The following is a 25,388-nucleotide window of genomic DNA, read 5'->3' as shown; positions in this document are numbered from 1 at the left end:
TTGACATTTAGTGACTAAAACAAGGGGAAGATTTCTGGCCACAGTTCACATCTGTGGAACATTATCTTCCCCTAGGAGAACTGCTGATTAACTTTGTGGAAGATCGTGTGTGTGTGTGTGTGTGTGTGTGTGTGTGTGTGCGTGCGTGTAAAATTTGTAAGGGAGTCATTAGATATTTATAGCAGTGAACCAAATTATAGCTTCTTGGTGGATTGGAATCTGTTAGGTAAATAGGTTATTAATATAATTTGAAAATTAGAAAACACTTTGAGATACCATTTGCTTATGCTTTGATGTCAGTATGTATGATAATCTCCCTTTTTCCATTGATTCTGATTTGCAAAATTTTCTACATTCTGAAATCACTGAAGTGGAGGATTCATCTTATATTTGATGGGATCTTAGATTTCATTAAACATCATAAAGTAATGATTCTCAGTTTCTTATTAATATATTTTTTGCATGCTTTATCTTAGTGGTTTATTTTAGTTTTTAAGTAGTAGTGCTTTTTAGATATTATATACCTTTAATTTATCAGAGTCTACTATCAAATAATATTACACCACTTCACATCCAGGGTAAGAACCTTGTAACAGTGTACTTTCATTTCTCCCCTCCCAGCCTTTGTGCTCTTTTACTTTTATGTGTGTTATCAACCCAACACACTTTTTGTTATTTTTGCTTTGAACAGTAGCAGTAAATCTTCTAAAGAGATCCACATCATGAGGGGAAAATGTTTACTCACATAGTTACCATTTACAGTATTTTCCATTCTTCCGTGTAGATACAGACTTTCATCTGGTACCTCTCCACCCCCCCACCCCACCCCAGGACTTTTTAAAAAATATATATAAATTTATTTATTTATTTATTTATTTATGGCTGCCCTGGGTCTTCGTTGCTGCGCGCGGGCTTTCTCCAGTTGCGGCGAGCGGGGGCCACTCTTGGTTGTGGTGCATGGGCTTCTCATTGCGGTGGCTTCTCTTGTTGCGGAGCACGGGCTCTTGGCATGCGGGCTCAGTAGTTGTGGGTTGCAGGCTCTAGAGCACAGGCTCAGTAGTTGTGGCGCATGGGCTTAATTGCTCCACAGCATGTGGGATCTTCCCAGACCAGGGCTCGAACCCGTGTCCCCTGCATTGGCAGGCAGATTCCTAACCACTGCACCACCAGGGAAGTCCCCACCCCAGGACTTTTAAACGTTTCTTATAGTACAGATCAACTAGTGATGAATTCTTTCAAGTTTTTAATGTCTGAAAATGATTTTGTTTCACCTTCCTTTTTGAAAGATACCTGGCAGGGTGTAGAACTGTGTCCGTTGTTTTAGTCATTTCAGACAGGAGGGTAAATCTATCCCTGTTACTTCGTCTTGGCTGAAAGCAGAACTTCCCACCCAAGTACTTTAAGTAAATTCATACAAATCATGAACCCCAAACACAGACCTCCCACCCACAAGCCTCCATTTGTGGGAAGCCAGTGCCTTCTCAAGAAAAACAGGGGCCTGGGCTAAATTACACAAATTGCTCCTGATTCTTAATCTAAAACCTCTCTGGCAATGCCTTTGTACTAAAATGGGGAATTTCTTGACATGCTTTCACATTGCTTTTCCCCTGTGAAAACATTTATATTTGTAGAAACCACACCTGCTGTGTTGTGGCTAACCGTCTCCCGTCATTCTGCAGACGAGAAATGGGCCCCAAGTGGTGAGGCTTAAGCAAGGCCCTTATCTCTGGAGAATCAGGAAGACCGTGATCAACTGCAGTGATTGCACGGAATTTCACCAGCAGGTTCCAGTTAACTTGCTTTTTAAAAAAAAGCTTTTATTGAGGTTGGAAGGAAATTTCTCATTGTATGCCCTTTTGTATGTTTTCAGAGAGAGAGTATGTTATGTGTGTAATAACCATATCCATGTGTAACTCTTTCAATTAAGAAAAATAAACCACTGGATTTCTTAGGAGAAAAAATAAATCAGCTGTAGACTTTCGTTTCATCTTACCTAACAATGTCAAAGTGACAAAATGTAGATGATAAAGTGAACCAAACCTTATTTTTGCCTTCATTGGGAGAAGACTGCTGAGTTGTGGGAAAGGTCTTGATAATTAAGAACACCTTCTCTGAACATGGCTTATCTTCCCATTTTTTTCCTGTGGCACTTGCATGCGTGAAATTATCTGTGAGTGAGAGGATTATGTGGCTGCAAAGTTATTTTGAATGCAGAGAGATACTGATAGAATTTCACTGAATACCAGCAAAATGCTGGTATTCACTGTACATTCAGGGTGTTAAAAGAAATAGTAGGACATCAAGATATTTAAGTGACAGCTGTACAGAGATTGGTCCTGAGTATTTCATTATATACTTGTTTTCTTTTTATTTATTCTTTTAAATGTGCCAGGAAACATTCCATTACTTTTCGTTAATACTTTAGCCAAATACCCTGAAAAGGTGCTACTGGCCATTTATACTTGAAACTTTTTTTTTAACTTATGAAAAATTCCAGGACTTCCCTGGTGGCGCAGTGGTTAAGAATCTGCCTGCCGATGCAGGGGACACGGGTTCGAGCCCTGGTCCGGGAAGATTCCACATGCCGTGGAGCAACTAAGCCTGTGCGCCACAACTACTGAGCCTGCGCGCCTAGAGCCCGTGCTCCACAACAAGAGAAGCCACTGCAGTGAGAAGCCCCCTCACGACAACGAAGAGTAGCTCCCACTCAACACAACTAGAGAAAAGCCTGTGCACAGCAACGAAGACCCAATTCAGCAATCAATCAATCAATCAATCAATTCCAAACCCTTAAGAGTATAAAATAGGTAATGAATGCCCATATATCCATCAAATAGATTTAACACTTATCATTTTGCTTGATTAATTTTTTGCTGAACTATTTCAAAGTAAAGTCCAGATGTAATAATATTACAGCTCCTAAATTCTACAGTATGAATCAAGACTTTTTTTTTTTTAACATAGTCACAATATCGTTATCCCACCTTACAGAATTTGTCTTTCTTTTAGACATGCAAATTCTGGTCAGAATTACGGGTAAAGTAAATGGTCAGTACTTTAACTCTTTAGGGCCTTAAAGGGATAGGAAAAGATGGGCATTACTGGGAGAAAATCAAGGAAATCCATTAAAGATCATGATTAGAAGCTTTACGATCTTGAGTTGAATCATTCTGGTGTTTAGATTCACTTAAAATGTACCTTCACTGTTATCAGCCAACCCTACTCATCATCAGGGTTGGAGGGGAGAAAACTGGAGGTGGGTTTTCTTAAACCAAAGTCTATTGATGATTGAACTCGAGTGGCACCCGTTCAGACTCTTGTTTTCGTATAGCTACATAGGAGAACTCAGCAGAACATTTTTTTTTTTTTTTTAAATGAAGCCCCTTTTGGGAGCCCAGTCCATACTGGACAGACTCGATTTGACTCTTTGGGTGCATTTATTTTTTTCGTAACAGGATAGTGTCAACCAACCGGTTAGTTTTTGATTTCTCTCTATATTACAGTAAGGTGCTTGCTTGCTGGTAAGAGTAATTCCTTGGGAGGTTCAAAAATTGCACACTTGCTTCTTTATTTTACTGTGGCATTTGACGTTGTTGGGTTTTTCCCTCTTGAAATTCTCTCCTCTCTTGGTTTTGGATGCATCATTCTCTGCTGGTTCTCACATTTTCTCTTGATCTGGGTCTCCCCACCCCACCCCATACATGAATAAGAAGCCTCTGGAAGCCGCTAGCAGCAGCTTTACGATGAAGCTGACACTTTGGACTATAGAATGGAAAGACCGGGTCCCTGATGACACTCTTGAGCTGCTGGGCCCGCCCGTAGCCTACTCGGGGACCCTGTGGATCTTTGGGTTTATCCTACTTGGAGTTCAAGCACCTGGGATGTGTATGTTCATGTCTTTTATCAAATATGGAACATTTTAGCCAGTACATCTTCAAATATTCTTTCTCTATCACCAGGGAAAATCATTAGACGTCTCTTGGCTTCAGTTTCCTCAGTTATAAAATTAGGATAGTAATGGCTGCTCTCAAAGTTATTTGGCGGTGGCAGGGGTGGGTGTTTGGTGGTGTGATATAATTTCCTACTCTGAATTTATAAACACATTTTCTATTTTTCTTCTTAAGAATTTTGAATTTAAGCCTTTATTCTGGAACCGATTAAAAATATAACCAGGAATTCAATTTCTTTTTTTTACATGGAGATAACTGATGTAGCACGTAACATACATAGAAGAGTCTGCCCTGTCTCTCTGAGCTGCAATGTCAGTTGTCTTGTAAATCAAGTTTCTGTGGGTCTGTGTGTATTTTTCTGGCTACTGTCTTCTGGTTCATCAGTCCGTTTGTCTGTCCCTGCACCATGATCACATTATCTTAATTTGTTTGTAGAAGCTCTACATGTTCTCTTGCTATTTACTCAGATTCTTAATCTTTTGTTTCTTTAAACAGATTAATGAAATAGAAATTAAACACACGGTAGAGGATTATTAAAAGCTGTTTCTCTGAAAAGCTTAATGAGATAAAAGCCAATTCTAGCACAAAGAAAAGAGAATATAGACATAGTAGGAATGGAAAATACTGCAGAGGTTAATCATTAATGCAAGGATATTATGAACAACCCTGTCAATTAAAATTAAATGTCCATGTACCAGCCAGCCTTTACCCACTGCATTGACGTTCCCTAATATCATTCTGGAATGTATTTCCTCACAAGCCAACCTTCTCAGAAGGAACCACTATCAGGAATGCGGTGTTGAGGGACTTCCCTGGTGATGCAGTGGTTAAGGATCCGCCTGCCAACGCAGGGGACGTGGGTTCGATCCCTGGTCAGGGAACTAAGATCCCACATGCCACGGAGCAACTAAGCCCGTGTGCCACAACTACAGAGCCCACATGCTCTGGAGCCCGCACGCCACAACTAAGATCCAACGCAGCCAAAAGTAAATAAATATTAAAAAAAAAAAAAACTGCCATTAAAAAAAAAAAGGAATGTGGTGTTGATCATTTCTGTGCATTTGTTTATGCTCTGCGTATGTATATGTCACCCCTCTGTGGAAGGTGTCACGTACAGTGTATGTCTTCAGCCTGCTTTTATCTTCTTTTCATTTGTGGGTTTCATCTGTGTTGGAAGACTGAGTTCAGCCATTGTTAATTGTGTGAGATTCTGTTTCATAAATATACCACAGTTTATTCATTTTCTTATTAGTGGAAACTTAGGTTGTTTTTCTATTAAAACAATGCTGCTATGAATATCTTACATGTGGTCTGTAAGCAAGGGTTCCTTGGGATAATACCTACACACAGAATTGCTGGCTTGTACATATACCCATCTTCAGCCTCACCAGAAGTTGGCAAATTGTTCTCTGGAGTAGCTGTTGTTTACTTGTTTAACTTGATTTTTTTTTTCTTTCAGTGCCTGAAGACCTCTCATTAGAAGAGAGAGAAGAACTTTTAGACATTCGTCGAAGAAAAAAGGAACTTATTGATGACATCGAGGTAAAAAAATGTCTTTTAGTTTTTGCTCTTAGGTAAAATTGTAAATCAAGTCATTTGCAGAGACGTGGAAGGACCTAGATACCGTCGTACAGAGTAAAGTAAGTCAGAAAGAGAAAAACAAATATCGTATATTAACGCATATATGTGGAATCTAGAAAAATGGTACAGATGATCTTATGGGCAAAGCAGAAACAGAGACACAGACGTAGAGAACAAACATATGGATACCAAGGAGGAAAGGGCGGGGGGTTGGATGAATTGGGAGATTGGGATTGACATATATACACTACTATAAAACAGATAACTGGGGCTTCCCTGGTGGCGCAGTGGTTGAGAATCTGCCTGCCAATGCAGGGGACACGGGTTCAAACCCTGGTCTGGGAAGATCCCACGTGCCGCGGAGCAACTAGGCCCGTGAGCCACAATTACTGAGCCTGCGCGTCTGGAGCCTGTGCCCCGCAACAAGAGAGGCCGCGATAGTGAGAGGCCCGCGCACCACGATGAAGAGTGGCCCCCGCTTGCCGCAACTGGAGAAAGCCCTCGCACAGAAACGAAGACCCAACACAGCCATAAATAAATAAATAAATAAAAATTTAAAACTGAAAAAAAAAAAAAACCCCAGATAACTAATGAGAGCCTATTGTATAGCACAGGGAGCTCTACTTGGTGCTCTGTGGTGACCTAAATGGGAAGAAAATCCAAAAAAGAGGGGATATATGTACATGTATGGCTGATTCACTTTGATGTACAGCAGAAACTGACATAGCAGTATAAAGCAACTATACTCCAATTAAAAAAAAAATGGATAAACAACAAGGTCCTACTGTAGAGCACAGGGAGCTATATTCAATATCCTGTGATAAACCATAATGGAAACGAATATGAAAAAGACTATATGTGTGTGTGTGTGTGTGTGTGTGTGTGTGTAGCTGAATCACTTTGCTGTACAGCAGAAATTAACATTGTAAATCAACTATACTTCAATAAAATAAATTTTTTAAAAAATTGTAAATCAAGTAGCTTCATGAAAATGTAAAAAAGTGGGTATTTAGTACGCGTTTATCCGAACCATACGGAGAGGCAGAGCGTAAGAGTTACCCGGGCTGGTGAAGCAGAGCTTGTGCTCACGGGGCAGCGTGGACTCACTGGAAGAGAAGTCATGCCTGGAGTCACGGGCGAGCGACGTGTGACTCCACAGTCACGAAGGGCGTCTTCACACGGCAGCGGCGCCTGCACACGTACTGCTCCCGGAAGTCGATGGCAAGGCCCCGCTTCGTCTACCAGGGTCCCTGGCATGCTGCCTGGCACATTGTTGGCACTCAGGTGTCTTTTGAATAATGGACTAAACATATATTGAGTTCTAGCTGTGCACCAAGCGCCTACTAGCTGGTGGGAGTAGAATGACGGACAAAACACAGACAGACAACCGTTGCACTTTTCCACACTTGTGTGCTCAGAGGACAGGGTGGAGGGGGTCCCGTGGGAGACCCAGAGGAGTCAAGCCACAGTCTCAGAGTTGGAGCATCTGTGATAGTTGCAGAAACGGTACAGAGGAGCAGCGCTTGCGGCTTCCTCGGGGGATCGACTGGACGTGTGGCTGCTCCCTTGGAAGCTTCCTAACCGTTGTCACGCCAGAGTCAGCGCGGCCTCCCCGGCCACTTGCTGCGGAGCCGAGCCGTGTCCAGACAGCAGCTCCTTTCTAAGGGCTCACAGTTTGAGCCTGAAGTTTCTTGGCACCTAAGATCATAGGGTCTGAATAAAAATTTCTTTGTATTTGAGAGACAATTCATGAAACTTTTCCTTCTGAGGTTACCCGTCATTCTCAGAAAAATCAGATAACCCAGAATGTGTGCTTTGGTTGAAGAATAAGAACACATCGTAAGGCTAACGTTCCGATTTGGACGTTAGTAATAATAGGGCCCATGTAGTGCCCATGTGTAGCTCCAACGACCTCACTTCTGAGTTGAGGATGCCGGAGCTGTCTCAGCCAGTAAGTGGTGGGGGGTCTGTCCCTTCTGGGTCCTTGGCCTGAGGGCCCCAGGCAAGATCGTTGTCACCTCCTGGGCTCTGTCCACGGTGCCTCGTCTCATGTAAAGTGACAGAAATCATCCTGAGACGGTGGTTGGAGGCCCGATACTGACCTGGCTGAGTTGAAGCCTCGCCCCAGGTCTTCCCAAGAAGTCAGGTGCCGGCGAAGGCAGGTGGGCATGTGTGGGTGACGTATGACAGGACTCATTGCTTTCCTTTTGCTGTTTGTGTCTTTTTACACCTGTGATGTTCTCCCCAGGGTCCCTTCTTGATTTTACACACAGACACTCCAGAATCTGCCTACGGGACCCCTCTGCTCTCGTTCTGATGGGAGGTGGACAAACAGTCATTTTGCTTGCTCATGAGTCAGGGTGGCTCTGACTACGAGACTCTCTGTGTCCATAAGCAGTGCTGGTTTCTCCATACCTGTGATGTCCCCATGAGACCTGAGGGGACCTTGCACCTGGGGGGCTAAAAGGTCTCTGAAGGTGGAGACCCCCTCTCTCACCCCCACAACGCTTTCTTTCTTTCTTTCTCTCTCTCTCTCTCTCTCTCTCTCTCTCTCTCTCTCTCGACAGAGGCTGAAATATGAAATCGCGGAAGTGATGACGGAGATCGACAACCTCACGTCTGTGGAGGAGAGGTGAGCAGCTGTGGCTGCACCTGCAGGTCGCCCTCCAGCCGAGCTCGTGACGCTTTGGGCCTGGGCAGTGGGGAGGCTGTGGGGGCCTGGTCCTCCTTCTCCGCCCCCTCATCTTCCCTCCCCACGTGGTCCAGTTCACCGTCAGGCCTTGTAGCTGAGGAAGCCGCGCAGGCCCCTCAGAACACCCTGCCCAGACGTGACCTTTCTGTGTAGCAAGGAGCTCTGCTCTTGCTGAACAAGTTAACAACTGTGAAAGAAAAGAGCTGCAGTGGTCGTACCTGTGCTGCTTCCACCTGGGCAGGGGGGCCTGGGGGCCTGTGCCCTTTCCTTCCCCGAGTTGTCCTGTCGGGAGGGGACGTGAGCTCCCGGTGCTTTGTGCAGACGTCCAGTAACGACTTCTTAATTTGTTCAAACGCACAGCAAAACTACTCAGAGGAACAAGCAGATAGCCATGGGAAGGAAGAAATTCAACATGGATCCCAAAAAGGTAAGAGGACATCTTCAGTTTTCTGGCCTGTGAGAGACTGATGGATGGATAGATTGATCGATTTTAAAGATATGCTCCCTCTTGGACAAGGGTGGGCGTATACCTCATAAAGACGCTGAGTTGATGTTCAGTTTTACCGCAAAGGGGGCCGCTGATGAGCGGGGGCAGCAGAAGTCCCTGGACCAGAAGGCCTTTCTTTGGGAAGTTCCGACTCGGGGCTGGCCTCCCAGGAGCTGCCCGACGCTCAGTCGGGCCCCTTGGTTCCCCCAGGCCGAGCTTTTTGCTGGCCCCTCAGGAGCCCCAGGCCAGGGAGTCGCATGGCCCGTCGGGGCAGAGATGGTAGATGTTATGGTCTAGGGGGTTAAAAGGTTCAAGGGAGAGGGCTTTCTTCCTTTCATTTACTGTAAAAAGAAGACATCTGTCTGAAAGACCAAGCGACTCCAGATTTAAGCCAATATCTTGGTCTTTCCTCAAGTTGGATTTTCTAGGAAAGCACCCCCCAAGAAATGAAACCTGCAACATGTAGCATCTTGTTTTTGAGATTTGAGCTAAAGGACCTATTAGCTGAACCTATAAAGCTTTGTGTAACACATGGCTCAGTTGTAACATCGTTTTGGTTTTGAGAAGAGTGGACCTGATCAGCAGCTAAGGTTCATGGTCTAGGAGAGGAGAAGAGAGACGTGTCCACAGAGAGGTGGCCTCAGGCCCTCTCTGCCGGTGACTTCATTCCTCACTGGTCTTTTTTTGTTGTTTGTTTGTTTGGTTGCACGAGATCTTAGTTGCAGCAGGTGGGCTCCTTAGTTGTGGCATGCGAACTCTTAATTGCAGCATGCATGTGAGATATAGTTCCCTGACCAGGGATCGAACCCGGGCCCCCTGCATTGGGAGTGTGGAGTCTTATCCACTGCGCCACCAGGGAAGTCCCCTCACTGGTCTTTAATTGGTGTTCACTTCTAACGTCTTCCTTGTTTTTCCTGGCATCTCTGTACTAATTACTTAATTATTTGTTCATTCAGCAAATGTTTGCTGATGGCTGAAATTACACTGCGCAAGGTCTCAGATCTGTAAACTTACATCTGTAGGTGCAAGCACAGTTGCAGATGTTATTTAAAGATATACGTACCACTTTTCCCTATTCAAGGTTTGCAAATTTGGGTTTTGTCAAGATATTAGCAGGGCTGCAGCACAAGAGGGTCTCTGTTTAACTCGGGTACTCTGGCCACTGTGGCAGTTTTCCTGTTGCTTCCTAATTCTCTGCTTACAGGGTATAAATCAACTCCAGATTGTCAGTGAGAACAATTCAAATTGTGAATTTGGTAATGATTTGATATTTGGGATTAGTAACAGTCTTTTTTTTAGAAGTTGAGTTTATAGAGTAGAATAATCAGCAGATGTAATAAGCATTGGAAGCATCTCAGGAGAGAGACGGTCTAACAAGCGGAAGTTTTAAAAACTGGGCCTTAAATTTTCAAGTGCAGCGCAGGGTGGCACACCATTCAGTTCATGGAGAGATTCAGATCTTCTCTCGAAACAGACAAATAAGTACTTGCTTTGAGTGGTGCCTGAAGTCCTCACCATCAGGGTCTTGCCTGTTGTCTTATTTTACATACACTGTGCGTCAGATTTACAATAATAATGGCTAACGTTTATTGAGAAGTAACTCTGTCAGGAGCTGTGCTAAGGAAGCATGTGGCCTGGTAGACTTCAGTCCCTACAACGACCTCCTGAGGTTGGTTCTGTCTTAATTCCTGTGTCACAGTTGGGGAGCAGCCAGGGAGCACAGACCGCGACTCTCTGAGATTCATGCCTGTGACTGTGGTGCTTCCTGGGCTCTGGCAGACTCTGGGGTTGGTTCGTAGGTGGCCTTGAGCCCAGCCTAGGTGGCCCGGGCCCCTGGCCAGCCCTGTGGTGTCTGCTGACACGTCTCGCACATGGGTGTTTCATCTGCTGTGCCTGGGCTGCGGCGAATTGCACCACAGGCTTCGTTTTGTGTTACTGTTCACCTAAAAGACTTTTTGAAATATTAATTCTTGGTTCCATTTGACAACTTACTTGTAATTATGTTGTGCGATAAAAGCACTTGACACATTGAGTCTGCATGTTTGCTTTTTCTGGGAATAATTATTAAATTTCTCTGGTTTTGTAGACTTGGTTTCAGCACTTGTAGTCAACGCCAGCCGCCATAACGAAATACCGTACACTGGGTGCCTTAAGCCACAGAATAATTTTTCTCACAGTTCTGGAGGCTGGACGTCCAAGATCATGGTGAGGTTCTGGTGAGGACCCTCTCCCTGGCTTGCAGACGGCTGTCCAGTTGCTGTGTCCTCACGTGGCAGAGAGGGGGCAGGCTCTCTGGCATCTCTGCTTATAAGGGCACTGATCCCATCAGACCAGGGCTCTGCCCAAATGACCTCATCGAACCCAGATCACCTCCCAAAGGCCCACCTCCTAATACCATCATATTGGGGATTAGGACTTCAACATAGAAATTTTCAGGGGACACACACATTCAGTCTGTAACAGCACTGGATGATCTCACAATTCAAACTTGCATCTCCCCCGTGGCCCAGGCCCCTGTTAAACCATGTGACATTGTGAAACACGAGGCTCTTGTCAGAGTGAATTCGTTCTTTCAGGCCAGGAGGAAGATTTAAGTCCCAGAGCGGTAACACACTGAGCAAGGAGCTTTGGCTTGTTCGGGTACGTGGATACCCAGGAGTAGCACTTGGCTTTATAAATACAGAAGAGAGACGGTTGATGAGATCAAGGAAGCTGAAAACACTCGGCAGCCTCTCCCTTTTATTCCCAACTTCCTAGAAGTGCCTTTAAAAACATAATACATAAATGTGCAACAAGCAGACTCGGTGGCCTAGAAATTGAGGAATCCCTGAAAGACACAAGGAGAATTGCCCAGAGCACAAGTAAGGGAGAGGAGGCTGGGGGAAGGGCAGCAGCTTCAGGGCTTCCGCCTGCTCAGAGGCAGGTGTGGGTGTCGGGCCATCGTGGGGGCGGGCATCGAGACCCTTCCCCTCGTGTCGAGCAGCGGAGTGTGCCCCCAGGTGGGAGAAGCCAGGGGGGCGCTTAGTCTATGAAAAGGGGGCCACATCTTTGGGGGCTGCCATCACTAAGGGGGAAACACCCACTGACGGAGACCAGCTGCCGAGCCCTCACCCCCACCCCGCCTGCGTAACCCGCCCCTCTGCCAGATCCCTGGAGGCAGCCGCCACGAAAGCGGGAAACAGACTGCGGTCCAGCTCCCAGAGCATCCTCCATGCGAATCTGGACAGCCAACCAGGACCCAGCTAAGTGGGAGGAAACAGACACCACGAAAGAGACGTGGACTCAACCAACAGAACTGAAGCGGCTCTGGAGGAAGCAGACCTCGTAGAAACAACAGAAGGAAACATTAAAAGTAGGGTATTCGCATACGTATGTTTGTATTTTATATAAATCTAGTCAAGGAGACGTGATAGGACGTTGCTTATCCATGATACAGAAGTGGGGAGTTGGGGGGAAGATCCTTGGAAGTGAAAACAGCATCAGGTAAAAACCTAAGGGCTGGGCTGGAACCCACAGAGGACCCGGCTGCAGGTTGATTCATGAGCCGAAGGTGGAGTTGGGTGATTCTCGCCGTAGCTGTGCGCGGAACTACAAGGGGACGTGGGTGACAGCCCCGGCAGCTCAAAGGTTGCTTAATAGAAGTCCCCAAAGGAGAGAAAAGAAAATGGAGTGGGGACTTCCCTGGTGGTGCAGTGGTTAAGAATCCGCCTGCCAGTGCAGGGGACATGGGTTCAAGCCCTGGTCTGGGAAGGTCCCACATGCCGCGGAGCAACTAAGCCCGTGAGCCACAACTACTGAGCCTGAGCTCTAGAGCCCCTGAGACACAACTACTGAGCCTGCGAGCCACAACTACTGAGCCCGTGTGCCACAACTGCTGAGGCCCGCGTGCCTAGAGCCCGTGCTCCGCAACAAGAGAAGCCACCGCAACGAGAAGACCGTACACTGCAACCAAGAGTAGCCCCCGCTCGCCGCAACTAGAGAAAGCCCGCGCACAACAACGAAGACCCAAGGCAGCCAAATAAATAAATTTTTAAAATAATAGTAAAAAAAAAAATAAATTAAAAAACGTTTTTTTAAAAAAAAAGAAACGAGTGGAGGAAATATTTCAAAAAAATATTGGAATATTTCAGAACTAGATTAAGATCAAATCCTCAAATTCAAAGGGCTCACCAAATGCCAAGCTGGATGCATTTCTTAAAGACCTATATGCATAGATATATTGAGTAAAATATCAGGAAACCTGTGGATGAAGAGAAGTGTACGAAATTTCCAGGAAGGAAAGACCAGATTCTCTAAGAAGAAACAAAAATCACAGCAAGCTCCTCAGCAGCAGCACCGAAGCAAGGGCAACAGGGAAATCATGTTTTCCAAAGTCTGGGGAAAAGTGATTTAAATTAACCACTAAGCCGCGATGAAGAGTGGCCCCCGCTTGCCGCAATTAGAGAAAGCCCTCGCGCAGAAACGAAGACCCAACACAGCCATAAATAAATAAATAAATAAAATAAAATTAACCACTAAGACCTTCTCTGAGCGCCAGAAATGGAGTAGTTGGAGTAGTACATCTCTAATCCAGAGGGGAGCCCAAGGGCAAGATGTGGGATTGAGAAACAGAAGAGCAGAGAGACCAGAAGAATTTACAGTTAAGTCTACATAGTGATTGTTGTAAGAATACTTTTAAAAGTTAAGTCCCAGATTATCTCAATATGTAAGTAGCAAGAAGGAAAGGAAGGAAATTAAAAGCTGGCTAAGGTTTTCTGGATGTTGGTAGATGAATATAAGTTTAAAAATTTGTTAAAATTAGGAGTCACCACTAAAAATAGCAATAAAATAGGACTTCTGAATTATTAGCGTTTACCTAACCTATTCGTTTTCTAGGGCTGCCGTAACAAACTGCCACAAACTTGGTGGCTTCAATCAACAGAAATTCATTCTCTCGCAGTTCGGGAGCCCGGAAGCCCGAAATCCAGGTGTGGGTGGGGCCTGTTCCTTCCGGAGGCTCCAAGGGAGCCCCTGCCGCAGCCTCTCCCGCAGCTCCCGGGGCTGCGTCCCTCCCGGAGTGTGACGTCTCCTCCTCTCTGCACAGGGGTGCGTGTCCTCAGGCCGAGAGCAGGCCTCTTCCTCTGTTCTGTCTCCTCGTCCCCTCCCAGGTGCAGCCAGCCCCTTTCTCCTTCGCAGCTGCTCTCTCTGCCTGTGGCCTGGGCTCACGCCAGTGGCTCCGTGTTTTCCATGACCAGGGAGGGCCTCCGTCTCTTGCACAGGGAGCTCAGGCTTCCCTTGGGGCCTCCTCTGCCTGCCTTATGTGACGTTTAAGCACAGAAGGGATCCCCTTGTGCTGAGCCTGTCTGCCTTCCCAGATCCTGGGAGGTGGTTAGATAGCACTTCCTCTCGGAGAAGTTTCCGAGCGATTGGGGAGTGTTGGGTTTTAGAGCAGGTCGTGTGCACCTGGAAGAATCCAGGAAAGCCTCATCTGCAGCCCGTTCAGTTCTGGGGGGCATAGGCTGATGGGGTGGCCGGGGCCCCTTGGCCGCAGAGATTGCCGGTCCGGTCGGATGACTCTGCAGACAGCTGGCAGGGTGGGGAGAGAGCAGGGTCGGAAGGACGCAAGACCCTCTTGCAGCCTCGGCCCTGCTGAGGACGCACGGCCAAGTAGCATCCGCAGAAGGGAGGCTGGCCGCTGGGCCACCACCGTCACTGGTATCACAGCCGAAGTGGTCACGAAAGACCAGGCCAGAACTGTCACCCCGATGTGATCCTCCATCCCCCAGGGAGCCTCTGCTGCTGCTGGTCCCTTTGTCCCCGACCTCGGGCTCCTAGGAGGCCCTGTCCCCTGCCCCTACAGTGTTGGGAGCGGCAGAGTCTCCTGTCTCCACCCACAGCCAGCCCGTGAGTCCTCACGACAAGGACTCCAAGGGCTCCAGCGAGGCAGCTGGGGGCAGCTCTGCCTCTGGCCTCGTGGCAGGGCTTTTAGGTCAGACTTGGAACCTCTGCCCAGCCCCACAGAGCTCCCCTCCCTCACAGAGCCCTGAGGGCATCCCCAGCCCTGCAGTCTCCCCTCGACTTGCTCCACGGGCACCTGGGCGTGGCATCGTGTCCCCTGAGGAAGTAGCGCCAGCACCGCCCTTGTCCAAGGCCTTGTTTTCCGGAATTTGGGTGAGGACAGTTGCACACCTAGGATCAGAATGCTTCGCTCCAGTGCGTGTGTGTCTTCAGATTTGGAAGGTGATACCCAGGTGGCTGTACCCACTTAAGCTCCCACCAGAAATACAGGGCAGTTAATTTAAGATTGTCAGACTTACTGTTTTTTTTGGTAAACTTTTTTTTTTTTTTTTGAAGAATAACATGGTGCACAAATTTTAAATGTACAGCTTGAAGAATTTTAACAAATTTAAATACTCATGTAACCACAACCCAGAACAAGACGCAGCTGTGGAACATTACAGGGCACCTTCCTGGCGTCTCCTCCTAGGGAATGAATTCTGCGCTATCAGCATAGATGAGCGTTGCCTTTTTAAAAATTTACGTAGGTGGAATTAGAATATGCTGAGTCCTTTTATCCATGTCACGTCTGTAGATTCATCTGTGCTATTGTTTATTCCACCTCGTGCTATAGTCTTCCATGATGTGAATGTGCTACAATGTACTTGTCGGTTCTCTTACTGACCCACTGTTGGGTTGTTTCCAGTTTTTAGAAATTCTGAATGAGGCTGCTGTGGACATTCATGTGTTTAAAAAATAAATAGACTCTTCAGATGGATTCATGGGGCATGAGGGATCCCTGGTCTTGGGCCCTTAGGCTGTTAGCTGCATTTGTAGAAACAGCTTCTGGGCAGAATTCCCTCTTCCCTTACAAGCTTTCCAACATGTATTTTGAAACCAGCTCAGAAGCTCTGCCCGAGGTAAATTTTTGCTTCCCGTGAGACAGAGACAGAGAACCGATAGTTTGGGCCCAGCAGCCCCTCTGCAGCCGTTCATACAGACTGTTGGGCTGGTCTCCGTAGGTCCTTCCATGGGTGTGGCTTTGACTGCTGTGAGCTCAGTGGCATGGTGACTGGTTACCTGTTCAGCCACAGGTGGCAGCACATCCGTGAAGACAGCTTATGCAGCGGGCTGTCTTCTCACGGCAGAGGTGGCCGCAGGGCGTTGAGTGGCTCCCAGGTGGCAGGACTGGGATCCTGTGTTCTTCCCAGCCTTGCCCTGTATGCCGGCTGCAAGGGCTCCTGCCATCACATCTGCATTCAGGGCAGGAAGGAGGAGGAAGGAGCTGTCAAGGTCCCCTTTTATCAGGAAAGGAGCAGCTTTCCTGGGTCCTCCTCACAGACTTCGTCTCTGTCTGTTTGACCAGATCTGTTCACAAGGTCATTTCTGGTTGCAGGGGAGTCTGGGAAGAGGGGCTTGGGATGGGTGTTGGGTTGGTCAACCATGTACGATGTGTTCCTTTCGCACACAGCACAGATCCTTTTCCTGAGCTGGGGAAATTCGGTGTCATTGTTCCTTCTGCCTTTATAATCTCTAATAACACTTAGAACGGTTTGTTCAGTAACTTGTTTGTCTCTTAGCCTGTTCATTTGCCAGGAGGCGTGGAAGTGCTTTTGTCTGATGGGTAAGATGTGTTATGGTGATGTGAGAATCCCATCATGCTCTTGTATTAGTTTTGCCGTGTCTGAACCAGTAAGGTCATGACACTAAATGTATTTGTCTTTGAAATACGAGTCTGGTGACCCTCCTAACTGGTGCTTCCTTTTTACGCTCCTATTCAGGGAATTCAGTTTCTAATAGAGAACGACCTGCTGCAGTGCTCCCCGGAGGACGTGGCCCAGTTCTTGTATAAAGGGGAAGGCCTGAATAAGACCGTGATCGGGGACTACCTGGGTGAAAGGTGAGTTCAAGGGCAGGGGGCAGCCTGCCCACCCGGGCTGACCCTTGCGTCAGGGTCTGTCACGTGGGCTCTGGGGGTGGCTGTGCTCCCCGAGGCCAAGCCAGTCCAGGCAGCCGCATCCTCCCCTGGGCCCTTGTGAGCAGAGAGGGGTGGGTGTCCTGGGGCTGGGCGGGGTCGGCGCTCCTCTGGAATCCTCTGCTCATCCAGGAAACCAGGACAGAACCAAGAATGCCACTGCCTCTTGCTCCTTGCCTCGGAAAGCGTCTTTGGTTGTTTTGCCCAGAAATACCCGGGTCTCTCAGCTGTCGCCTTTCCCCTGTTAGTTGGGGGTATGAGTAAAGGTGGAAGGTTGTTATTTTTTAAATGGAGAGCGGCCAGTCAGGCTTACTTTCTCGACCTTCTCCACTTAAAAGTCCACTGGCTCTGCTTAGCAGAGGGCAGGGCAGGAGGCCTCAGGCAGCACATCCCCTGAATGTGTCAGAATAGACTTGGGCAAGGAGCAGACGGCAGTGTTTTTAAACAGAAGGCCAGCAGTCGCTCAACCAGCGTGGTTTCTGTTTCAAGCTTTTCATTAAAAATACTTGATCAGAAGTGAAAAGCAGAACACTTCCCAGCTCACTCTGTGAGGCCAGTGCTACCTGATACCAAAATCAAAGACATCACAGTAAAAGAAGTCTACAGACCAATATCATTTATGACTGTAGAAGCAAAAATCCTCAGCTAAATACTAGCAAATCAAATCCAGCAATATCGAAGAAGGATTATGCACCAGAACCCTTGAACAACACGGGTTTGAACTGTGCAGGTTGACTTGTATGTGGATTTTTTTTCAGTAGTAAATACTACAGAACTACGTGATCCACGGTTGGTTGAATCTGCGGATGCAGAACCGTGAAGATGGAGGAACCCCGTATGTAGAGGGCTGTGTAAGTTTACACACATTTTCAACTGAGTGGAGGGTCGGTGCCCCTAACCCCCACGTTGTTCAAGGGTCAACTGTATTCATTATCTTACGAATGCCAGGTTGGTTCAACATATGCAGATCAGTTATCAATAGATGCCATATCAGTAGAATAAAGAGCAAAACCCACACGATCATCCCAGTAGATTTAGGAAGAGCATTTGACAACATTTACTGCTTCATAATAAAAACACTCAAACTAGGAAAAGAAGGGAACTTCCTCAACATTATAGAGGGCACCTGTGAAAAACCCACAACTTCATGCTTTCCCCTTAAGATCAAGACTGTTCTCAGCGCTTCCATTCAACTTGGTACTGGCAGTTCGAGCCAAGGCAGTTAGGCAGGAAAATGAAATTAAAGGCATCTAATTTGTAAAGGAAGAATTAAAACCGTTTCTATTTGCAGATGACATAATCTGGCATATAGAAAATCCTGGGGAATCACTAACAAACTATTAGAACTAATAATTTCAGTAATGTTGCAAGATATCAGATCAATATACAGTTTCACTCATATGTCTATACAGTAGCAATGAAAATGCTGAAAAGGATATTATAAGAAAACAGCTCCATTTACAGTAGCATTAAAAAGAATAAGACACTTAGGAATAAATTTTAACGAATGAAATTTTTACTCTGAAAACTGTGACATATTATTGAAAAAAATTAAAAGATCCAAATAAGTGGAAAGACATCCATGTTCATGGATTAGAAGACTTAATATTGCAAAAATGGCAGTACCTTCCACATTGATAAACAAATTTAACACGGGACTTCTCTGATGGCGCAGTGGTTGGGAATCCGCCTGCCAGTGCAGGGGACACAGGTTTGAGCCCTGGTCAGGGAAGATCCCACATGCCACGGAGCAACTAAGCCTGTGCACCACAACTACTGAGCCTGTGCTCTAGAGCCCGTGAGCCACAACTACTGAGCCCGTGCGCCACAACTACTGAAGCCCGCATGCCTAGAGCCCCTGTTCCACAACAAGAGAAGCCTCCGCAATGAGAAGCCCGTGCACTGCAGCAAGGAGCGGCCTCTGCTCGCTGCAACTAGAGAAAGCCCGTGTGCAGCAACAAAGACCCAACGCAGCAAAAAAATAATTAACTAAAAAAAATTTTTTTAATTAAAAACAAAACAAATTTAACATACTCCCTAGCAAAATCTGAGCTAACTTCTTTGTAGAAGTTGACAAGCTCATCCCATAATTCATGTAGAAACTCAAGGGACCCAGAATAGCCACAACTGTCTTGGAAAAAAAAGAACGAAGTTGGAGAACTTACACTTCCCAATTACAAAACAGACTAAAGCTACGCTAATCAAGACAGTGTGGTATTGGCATAAGAGTAGAAGAAAAGACCATGGAATAGAATTAAGAATCCAGAAATAAACCCTCATATATACATCAACTGAGGGGCCAACACAGTTCAGCGGGGGAACGAATGGTCCTTTCAGCAAGTGGTGTGGGGACTGCTGGACAGTCACCTGCAAAAGAGTGTCACTGGGTCACTCACCATATACAGAAATTAAAGTGGGTCAGAGACTAAGTATAAGCACTAAAACTATAAAACACTGAGAAGAAAACACAGGGGTAAATCTCTGTGACCTTGGATTAGGCAAGGGTTTCTTAGATATGACAGAAAAAGAAAAAAGTAGAATCATCAAATTTCAAAACATCTGTGCTTCAAAGGACGTCCTCAAGAAAGGGAGAAGACAACCCAGAGAATAGAAAATATTTGCAGGTCATATATAAATGTGATAAAGACTGGTATCTAGTATATAAAAAGAATTCTTAGAACTCAATAATAAAAAGACAATTATAAAATGGGCCAAGGATCTGAATAGACATTCATCCAAAGAGGATATATACATAGGCATATGATAAGGCCAATAAGCGTATGATGAGATGCTCAACATCATTAGTCATCAGGGAAATGCAGCTCAAAACCACAGTGAGATAGCACTTCATATCCACTAGGATGGTTGTAATTAAAGAAGATGATAAATGTTGGTGAGGATGTGGAGAAACTGGAACCCTCATACACCGCTATATAAAAAATGGTGCAGCCACTTTGGAAAGTAGTTGGCAGTTCTTCAAAATGGTAAACTTACCATGTGATCCAGTAATTCTACTCTAGTTACAAACCCAAGGGGGAAAAAAAAACTTGTACGCACAAAAACTTGTGCACCAATGTTCACAGCCACGTTACAGCCCCAAAGTGGAAACAGCTCAGACGTCCAGCAACTGACGAGTGGATAAAGAAAATGTGGTCCCTCCATACAATGGAATGTTATTTGGCATTAAGAAGAAAGGAAGTATTGATACATGCTACAACATGGATTTAAAACATTAAAAACATTATGATAGGAAAAGAAGTCAGTCACAAAAGGCCACGATATTGTATTATTCCATTTTATATGAAATGCTCAGAATTGGCGGATTTATAGAGACAGAACACAGAGTGGTGGCCTGGCGCTGGGGGGCTGTGAGCATTGGGAGGTGATGGTTAAGGTGTGGGCGTTCTTTTTGGGGGAATGAAAATGTTCCAGAATTGCTCGTGGTGATGGTTGCACAGATCTGTGATATACTAAATATGCTAAAAACCGTTGAATTATACACTTGAAACGGGCGAACTATATGGATTGTGAATTATGTTTCGACAAAGCTGTTTTTTAAAAAAATGGAAGGGTCTCCTAGGAGTTCAGGCACCGAGTCTAACAGGCACCTAGCACAGGACAACGTGCTAGGAGGGCCAGAGTCTGTGACTCCCTGGCGTCCTCTGGCAGGTGTGCGACTGCGGAGATTAAATTAACTACGACGTTAGTATAAAGCGCGGTCTGGCAGTGCCTGCAGATTTTTAGTCCAAAAATATGGGGACTTCCCTGGTGGCACAGTACTTAAGAATCTGCCTGCCAATGCAGGGGACACGGGTTCGAGCCCTGGTCTGGGAAGATCCCACATGCCGCAGAGCAACTAAGCCCGTGAGCCACAACTACTGAGCCTGTGCTCTAGAGCCCGCGAGCCACAACTACTGAAGCCCGCCTGCTGCAACTACTGAAGCCCACGTGCCTAGAGCTCGTGCTCTGCCACAAGAGAAGCCACCGCAATGAAGAGTAGCACCCATTCGCTGCAACTAGAGAAAGGCCGCGCGCAGCAACGAAGACCCAACGCAGCCAAAAAAAAAAAAAAAAGAAATGAAGTCCTGGCTCCGTGCCGGGCACTGTTCTAGGCACTTGGGTGGCGTTGGTACCTCTGCTGTGGAACTGCGTTGGCTGCAGTAATACAGACAGTACATAGCAAGCAAACTAAATAAGAAAACATGGTCTGTCAGAAGGTGACCAGGGCAAAGGGACCGCGGAAGAGCTGGGGGAGTGGGTAGCAGTGTGACGGGCTGGTCAGGGCGTCTGACTGGGGCGGTGGCATCTGTGTGAGGATGCGGGGAGGGGGCGGATGTGCTCCGGGTGATGGGAAGTGGGGGGCGTGGAAGGCTCCCGGCAGAGGAGGGGCAGGAGCAGATGGTCCCCGCGCGGAGTGAACGGCAGCGCGGAGGCGGGAGCGGAGACGGTGGCTCTGGCCAGGCCGGTGGCCACTCAGGAGGTGGGAGGTGCTCAGACTCTGGGTCTGAGGCCCAGGGAGAGCCGGGGGGGAGTTCTGGCAGGGGTGATGCGGCGGTGAGAGGCTCCAGGCCGTGGGCCAAGCAGCCTGGGAGGTGGGGCCTCGGGGCCTCGGAGCTTGCGAGACCTGGTGGACGTTCAGGTGGAGAGCTCTGGAGAGCGGTCTGGCCTGCGGGCAGTCCCTGGAGGACTGGCGCGGAGGTAGAATTTAATTCTCAGGGCTGAGGCCCCCGACACAGCCCTCCAGCGGGCGATGGGTGGAACCCCCCTGCCTTGGGGGCCTTCACACTGGCTGCAAGCTGAGCACTGAACACCTGTGAGCCTGGACCCCCCGCTCCTCCCCTCCGGGTGGAGGTGGCGGCCTCACGGCGGGGCTCCCTGCGCTCCGGGACCCTGCTGTGTGCTGTCTTGCCTTGAACGCGGACTTCAGAACAGACCGCTGTGCTGGGTCACAGGCCTGTCCCTGCTGCACAAATCTGTACCCCAGCCTGCCTGCCGCTCCCCCGGTGCTCAGCACGCGCACACACACGCACGTGTACACACCCACCCACCCCGAGCGTGCCCTTTACGATGTCACGCGGCCTTTTCAGCAGGACACCAGCTGACGGGTGCAGTGTTGGACAAACCAGGGCCCAAGAGCCAGTCTTTCCAACGGGCTGAGCGCTCGCTGCTTCCCGGGAGGGTCCCGTCCGCACCCGCTTCTGCACACCCAGGGCTTGGAGCCCCACACCTGCCACCAGCTCATCTCAAAGAGAAAGGAGGGGGTGGAGTTGCAGCACATACTTGGTGCCGAGGCCCTTCCCGCCTTGGGTTCCATCCTCGGCCCTCGGGTGGGTGGTGTCGTCGCAGTCACGGGTGCTGAGCTGCAGCGTTTCCTTGCTGTTGGCAGGTCATGGGCCTGCACCTGTGGAGGTGCGCATCGTCAGGTGAGGCCCCGGGAGGGCGAGTTACAGGTGTCCCCATGGTCAGTGGCCCACACCTGTAAGCCAGCCCTGTGCAGCCTGGGTTGGGTGCTACCCTGGCGTTTTGCTGGCTGGGGCGTCCTTAGGCTCCTCCAGACCAGGGCCTGTGGGAGCGGCTTGGAGTTAAAATGCCAGTGTATTGAGCTGTCGCCGTTACGTCATTTCAGGTTTCTTGTCATAAAACTTTACCTGTTTTACTGTATTCTCACGCTAAGTTTAGTTTTTAAAAGCTAGTTATTAATGTAAGGCATGACTCCTCTTCCACACCTTCCTCTCTGGGTCCGGGACTGTGCTTTCTGCCTTATGACCCTGGAGGAGTTGCTTCCTGTCTCTGAGCTTCAAAATCCCACCTGGGAGGTGGGAACGAGATTAGCGCCTGCTTCGTGGTGGTTTTGGAGGTTGAGAATCTGTACCAAGCACCTGGGTCGGTGCCTTACAGCTCAGCGCAGGGAACTCGGAACGTTGGCCATCGATCGGGCTTGTATTTGGGGTCTTACCCTAACTCATACTGATTGTGAAGTAAACGCTTAATATCCTACTGGGTCTTCTTTGTTTTCAGCCTGAAAACAAACGCACAGTGAAAAATACCTGATCTTTTAGTCATATGACGTTAAAAACCATGAAAACTTGCTTTAGGAAGTGTCGTTTAAAATTATTGAAATAACATGCAGTGAGGCTGTAAAATACATTGTCTTTCCTAGGGATGAATTTAACATTAAAGTTCTTCAGGCTTTTGTGGAACTCCACGAGTTTGCCGATCTCAACCTGGTACAAGCCTTAAGGTGAGTGTTTCATCACCTGCTCTTGCGCAGAGGGAGGGCGGGTGGCCCAGCGGTGCCGGGTGACCCACTGGCAAGCGAAGGGCCTCTGCAGACCTACAGCCTGGTGGGGGGGGGGGGGGGGAAGGAGGGGGAGGGAGGGGGAGGTGGGGGAGGGAGGGGGAGGTGGGGGGTGTCGGGCCACGCCTGCCTCCTTGTGGCCGCTGGTCCTGCGTTCCATTCATAGTTGCTTTGCTTTTTCATTTTGTGTGATATTTGACAGTTGTGGGCGTGCCTCCTTCCCACTCCTACGCATGATCTCAGTGCCGCCCAGGCACGGGCCCACTTTATGCCACATTTGGCCTTGAACACCAACCGTGTGGACACCCAGCGTGTGCCTGGGAGGGTGTGGGTTTCCTGCCATCGGAGGCCACCCCTGGCCCCAGTGTGCCCGACGGCCTCGGCTGGTCCTGGTCTGGCCCTTCTCCTCTGTGCTCTGCCCCAGCTCGAGCCTGTTTCCTCGTGGCCGTTCCCCCACCTGTGGACCAAGGTGGCAGCCCTGTTGCTGTCTGACACTCGCGCCCCTGGGCTCAGCCCCTGGCCTCAGCTGAAGGACACGCTGGCGGGTTCCAATCCTGCAGCCGTGGTTCAGGAGTTTTAGATTCAGTGTTTGAAAACGGTGTCACGGGGAGGTGCAGGCTTGGGGAGCCTGGGGTGCATCCACGCGGATTCTGTTCCTCTGGGTCAGTGTCTGGCCCAGAGCCGCGGGGGCTCCCGACTCGCTCCCGCAAGTGGGTGGCGGAGCACAGGCAGCGGCCGTGCCACTGTGTCCCGTGGGTCCCCGCGCTCCGCCCGCAGCCCCGGCCGGGGCCTCTAGGCGCGGAGGCGCCGCCCAGCCGGGCCGTGGAGACGCGCATCCCCTCCCTGGTTCTCGTCACACTGCAGGCAGTTCCTGTGGAGCTTCAGACTCCCGGGCGAGGCGCAGAAGATCGACCGCATGATGGAGGCGTTCGCGGCTCGCTACTGCCTGTGCAACCCCGGCGTCTTCCAATCCACGGGTGAGCGCGGGCTGCGGGCGCCGGGCACACGCAGGGGCGGCGCGCGCTGGGCCAGCGCTGACGCCCCGCGGCCCTGACTCCCCCCAGACACGTGCTACGTGCTGTCCTTCGCCATCATCATGCTCAACACCAGCCTTCACAACCACAACGTGCGCGACAAGCCCACAGCCGAGCGCTTTGTCACCATGAACCGCGGCATCAACGAGGGCGGGGACCTCCCCGAGGAGCTGCTGCGGGTGAGCCCCCGCGTCCCCCGTCCCCCGTCCCCGATCTCCGTGCTCGGGAGCGTCAGGCTCAGCTCCAGGGCAGCGGCGCCAGGTCGTTTGTTTCACGGTGTCTTCACAGGGTCCCTGGGCCCCGTGCTGGGGGGGCGACGCGGGGGCGGCCGTTCCTCCTCCACCTGAGTTTCCGCGCCCGCCGCCTTCCCTCCTCGCAGAACCTGTACGAGAGCATCAAGAACGAGCCGTTCAAGATTCCCGAGGACGATGGCAACGACCTGACGCACACGTTCTTCAACCCGGACCGGGAGGGCTGGCTCCTGAAGCTGGGTGAGCGGCGCCGGGGGCGGGACCGAGCCGAGGCCCCTCCTCCCGCGGCAGCAGCCCCCGCGGTGCCTCCAGGGCCTCCCCGGCCGACCGGAGGCACGAACGCTCCACGAAGCACCCCACGCGCCCGGCCGAGCGAGGCCATCCTGCCGGGGCCGCACGCAGTGCCCGTCCTAGCAAACTGCCCCCCCCTAGTGTCCAGATAAGCCCACGGCAGTTTCTGTACCGGAGGCAGGCGCCGCCGCCCCGGAGCCTGCCGCCTCTCTTGGTTTGGTGTGGCTGATTTTTGATGAGTGGTTTAAATGTGCCTTCTTGTTGTTTTCCTTCTGCCTGTGGCTCCCACCTTTCTGTTCTGTGACGGGCTGTCCCTGCTTGTTCTGCGTTAGGAGGTACGTACCCAGTGGCTTCCTGCCCCTTCCCAGCTGCTCTTTCCTTTCTCTCTGTCGGTTTGTGTGAAGCTCTGACTCGGCTGTCATCCATCTGGCCCTTGTGGCTTCGGACGTGCTGGGGTCACCTCCTCCTCCTCGCAGGGGGCGGCGGCCACGACGCGCGCCCGGGGCCGGGTGAGGAGTGAGGGACCAGAGGCGGGTGGGGATGCCCGGAGGGAACAAGCTCAGCCCTCCGCATCCTCAGGGCCCGAGCGCGGGACGGCCAAGTCACCCGCCGCCCACTAACCGGGCGGTGCACGTTTGCACCACCTGTGTAGAGTCCGGCAGCGTTTTAAGCACTTCATAGCCACTGACAAACAAGTAGAAGAGCATTTTTATTTTCTGGGCAATTTTAGGAATTGGTAGGGGGTTTTTACTCTGGTTGGGATTGGGATTTCCACCTTCCTGTGACATTGGAGCCTGAGAGCTCTGACATATCATCCAGGCACTCTGCAAACACCGGGGCCTACAGAGTTCTG

The 25,388-nt window shown here is 49.1% G+C and overlaps 1 protein-coding gene across 1 annotated transcript in view; it reads left to right on the top strand.

The window, feature by feature from the left end:
* CYTH3 (cytohesin 3) overlaps positions 1-25,388 on the top strand; it is a 91,916-nt gene that overhangs the window by 60,050 nt on the left and 6,478 nt on the right. The window contains exons 2-9 of the mRNA XM_068566186.1: positions 5,410-5,492; positions 8,099-8,163; positions 8,584-8,650; positions 16,468-16,586; positions 22,822-22,902; positions 23,824-23,936; positions 24,024-24,172; positions 24,373-24,484. Of these exons, the coding sequence (XP_068422287.1) occupies positions 5,410-5,492; positions 8,099-8,163; positions 8,584-8,650; positions 16,468-16,586; positions 22,822-22,902; positions 23,824-23,936; positions 24,024-24,172; positions 24,373-24,484 (789 nt within the window). The remainder of the gene's footprint in view (positions 1-5,409; positions 5,493-8,098; positions 8,164-8,583; positions 8,651-16,467; positions 16,587-22,821; positions 22,903-23,823; positions 23,937-24,023; positions 24,173-24,372; positions 24,485-25,388) is intronic.

The sequence above is a fragment of the Eschrichtius robustus genome, chromosome 16 (genome assembly GCF_028021215.1).
Source record: "Eschrichtius robustus isolate mEscRob2 chromosome 16, mEscRob2.pri, whole genome shotgun sequence".
NCBI lineage: Eukaryota > Metazoa > Chordata > Mammalia > Artiodactyla > Eschrichtiidae > Eschrichtius > Eschrichtius robustus.
The sequence above is the reverse complement of the archived record's forward strand: the minus strand, read 5'-3'. Positions and strand labels throughout refer to the sequence as shown.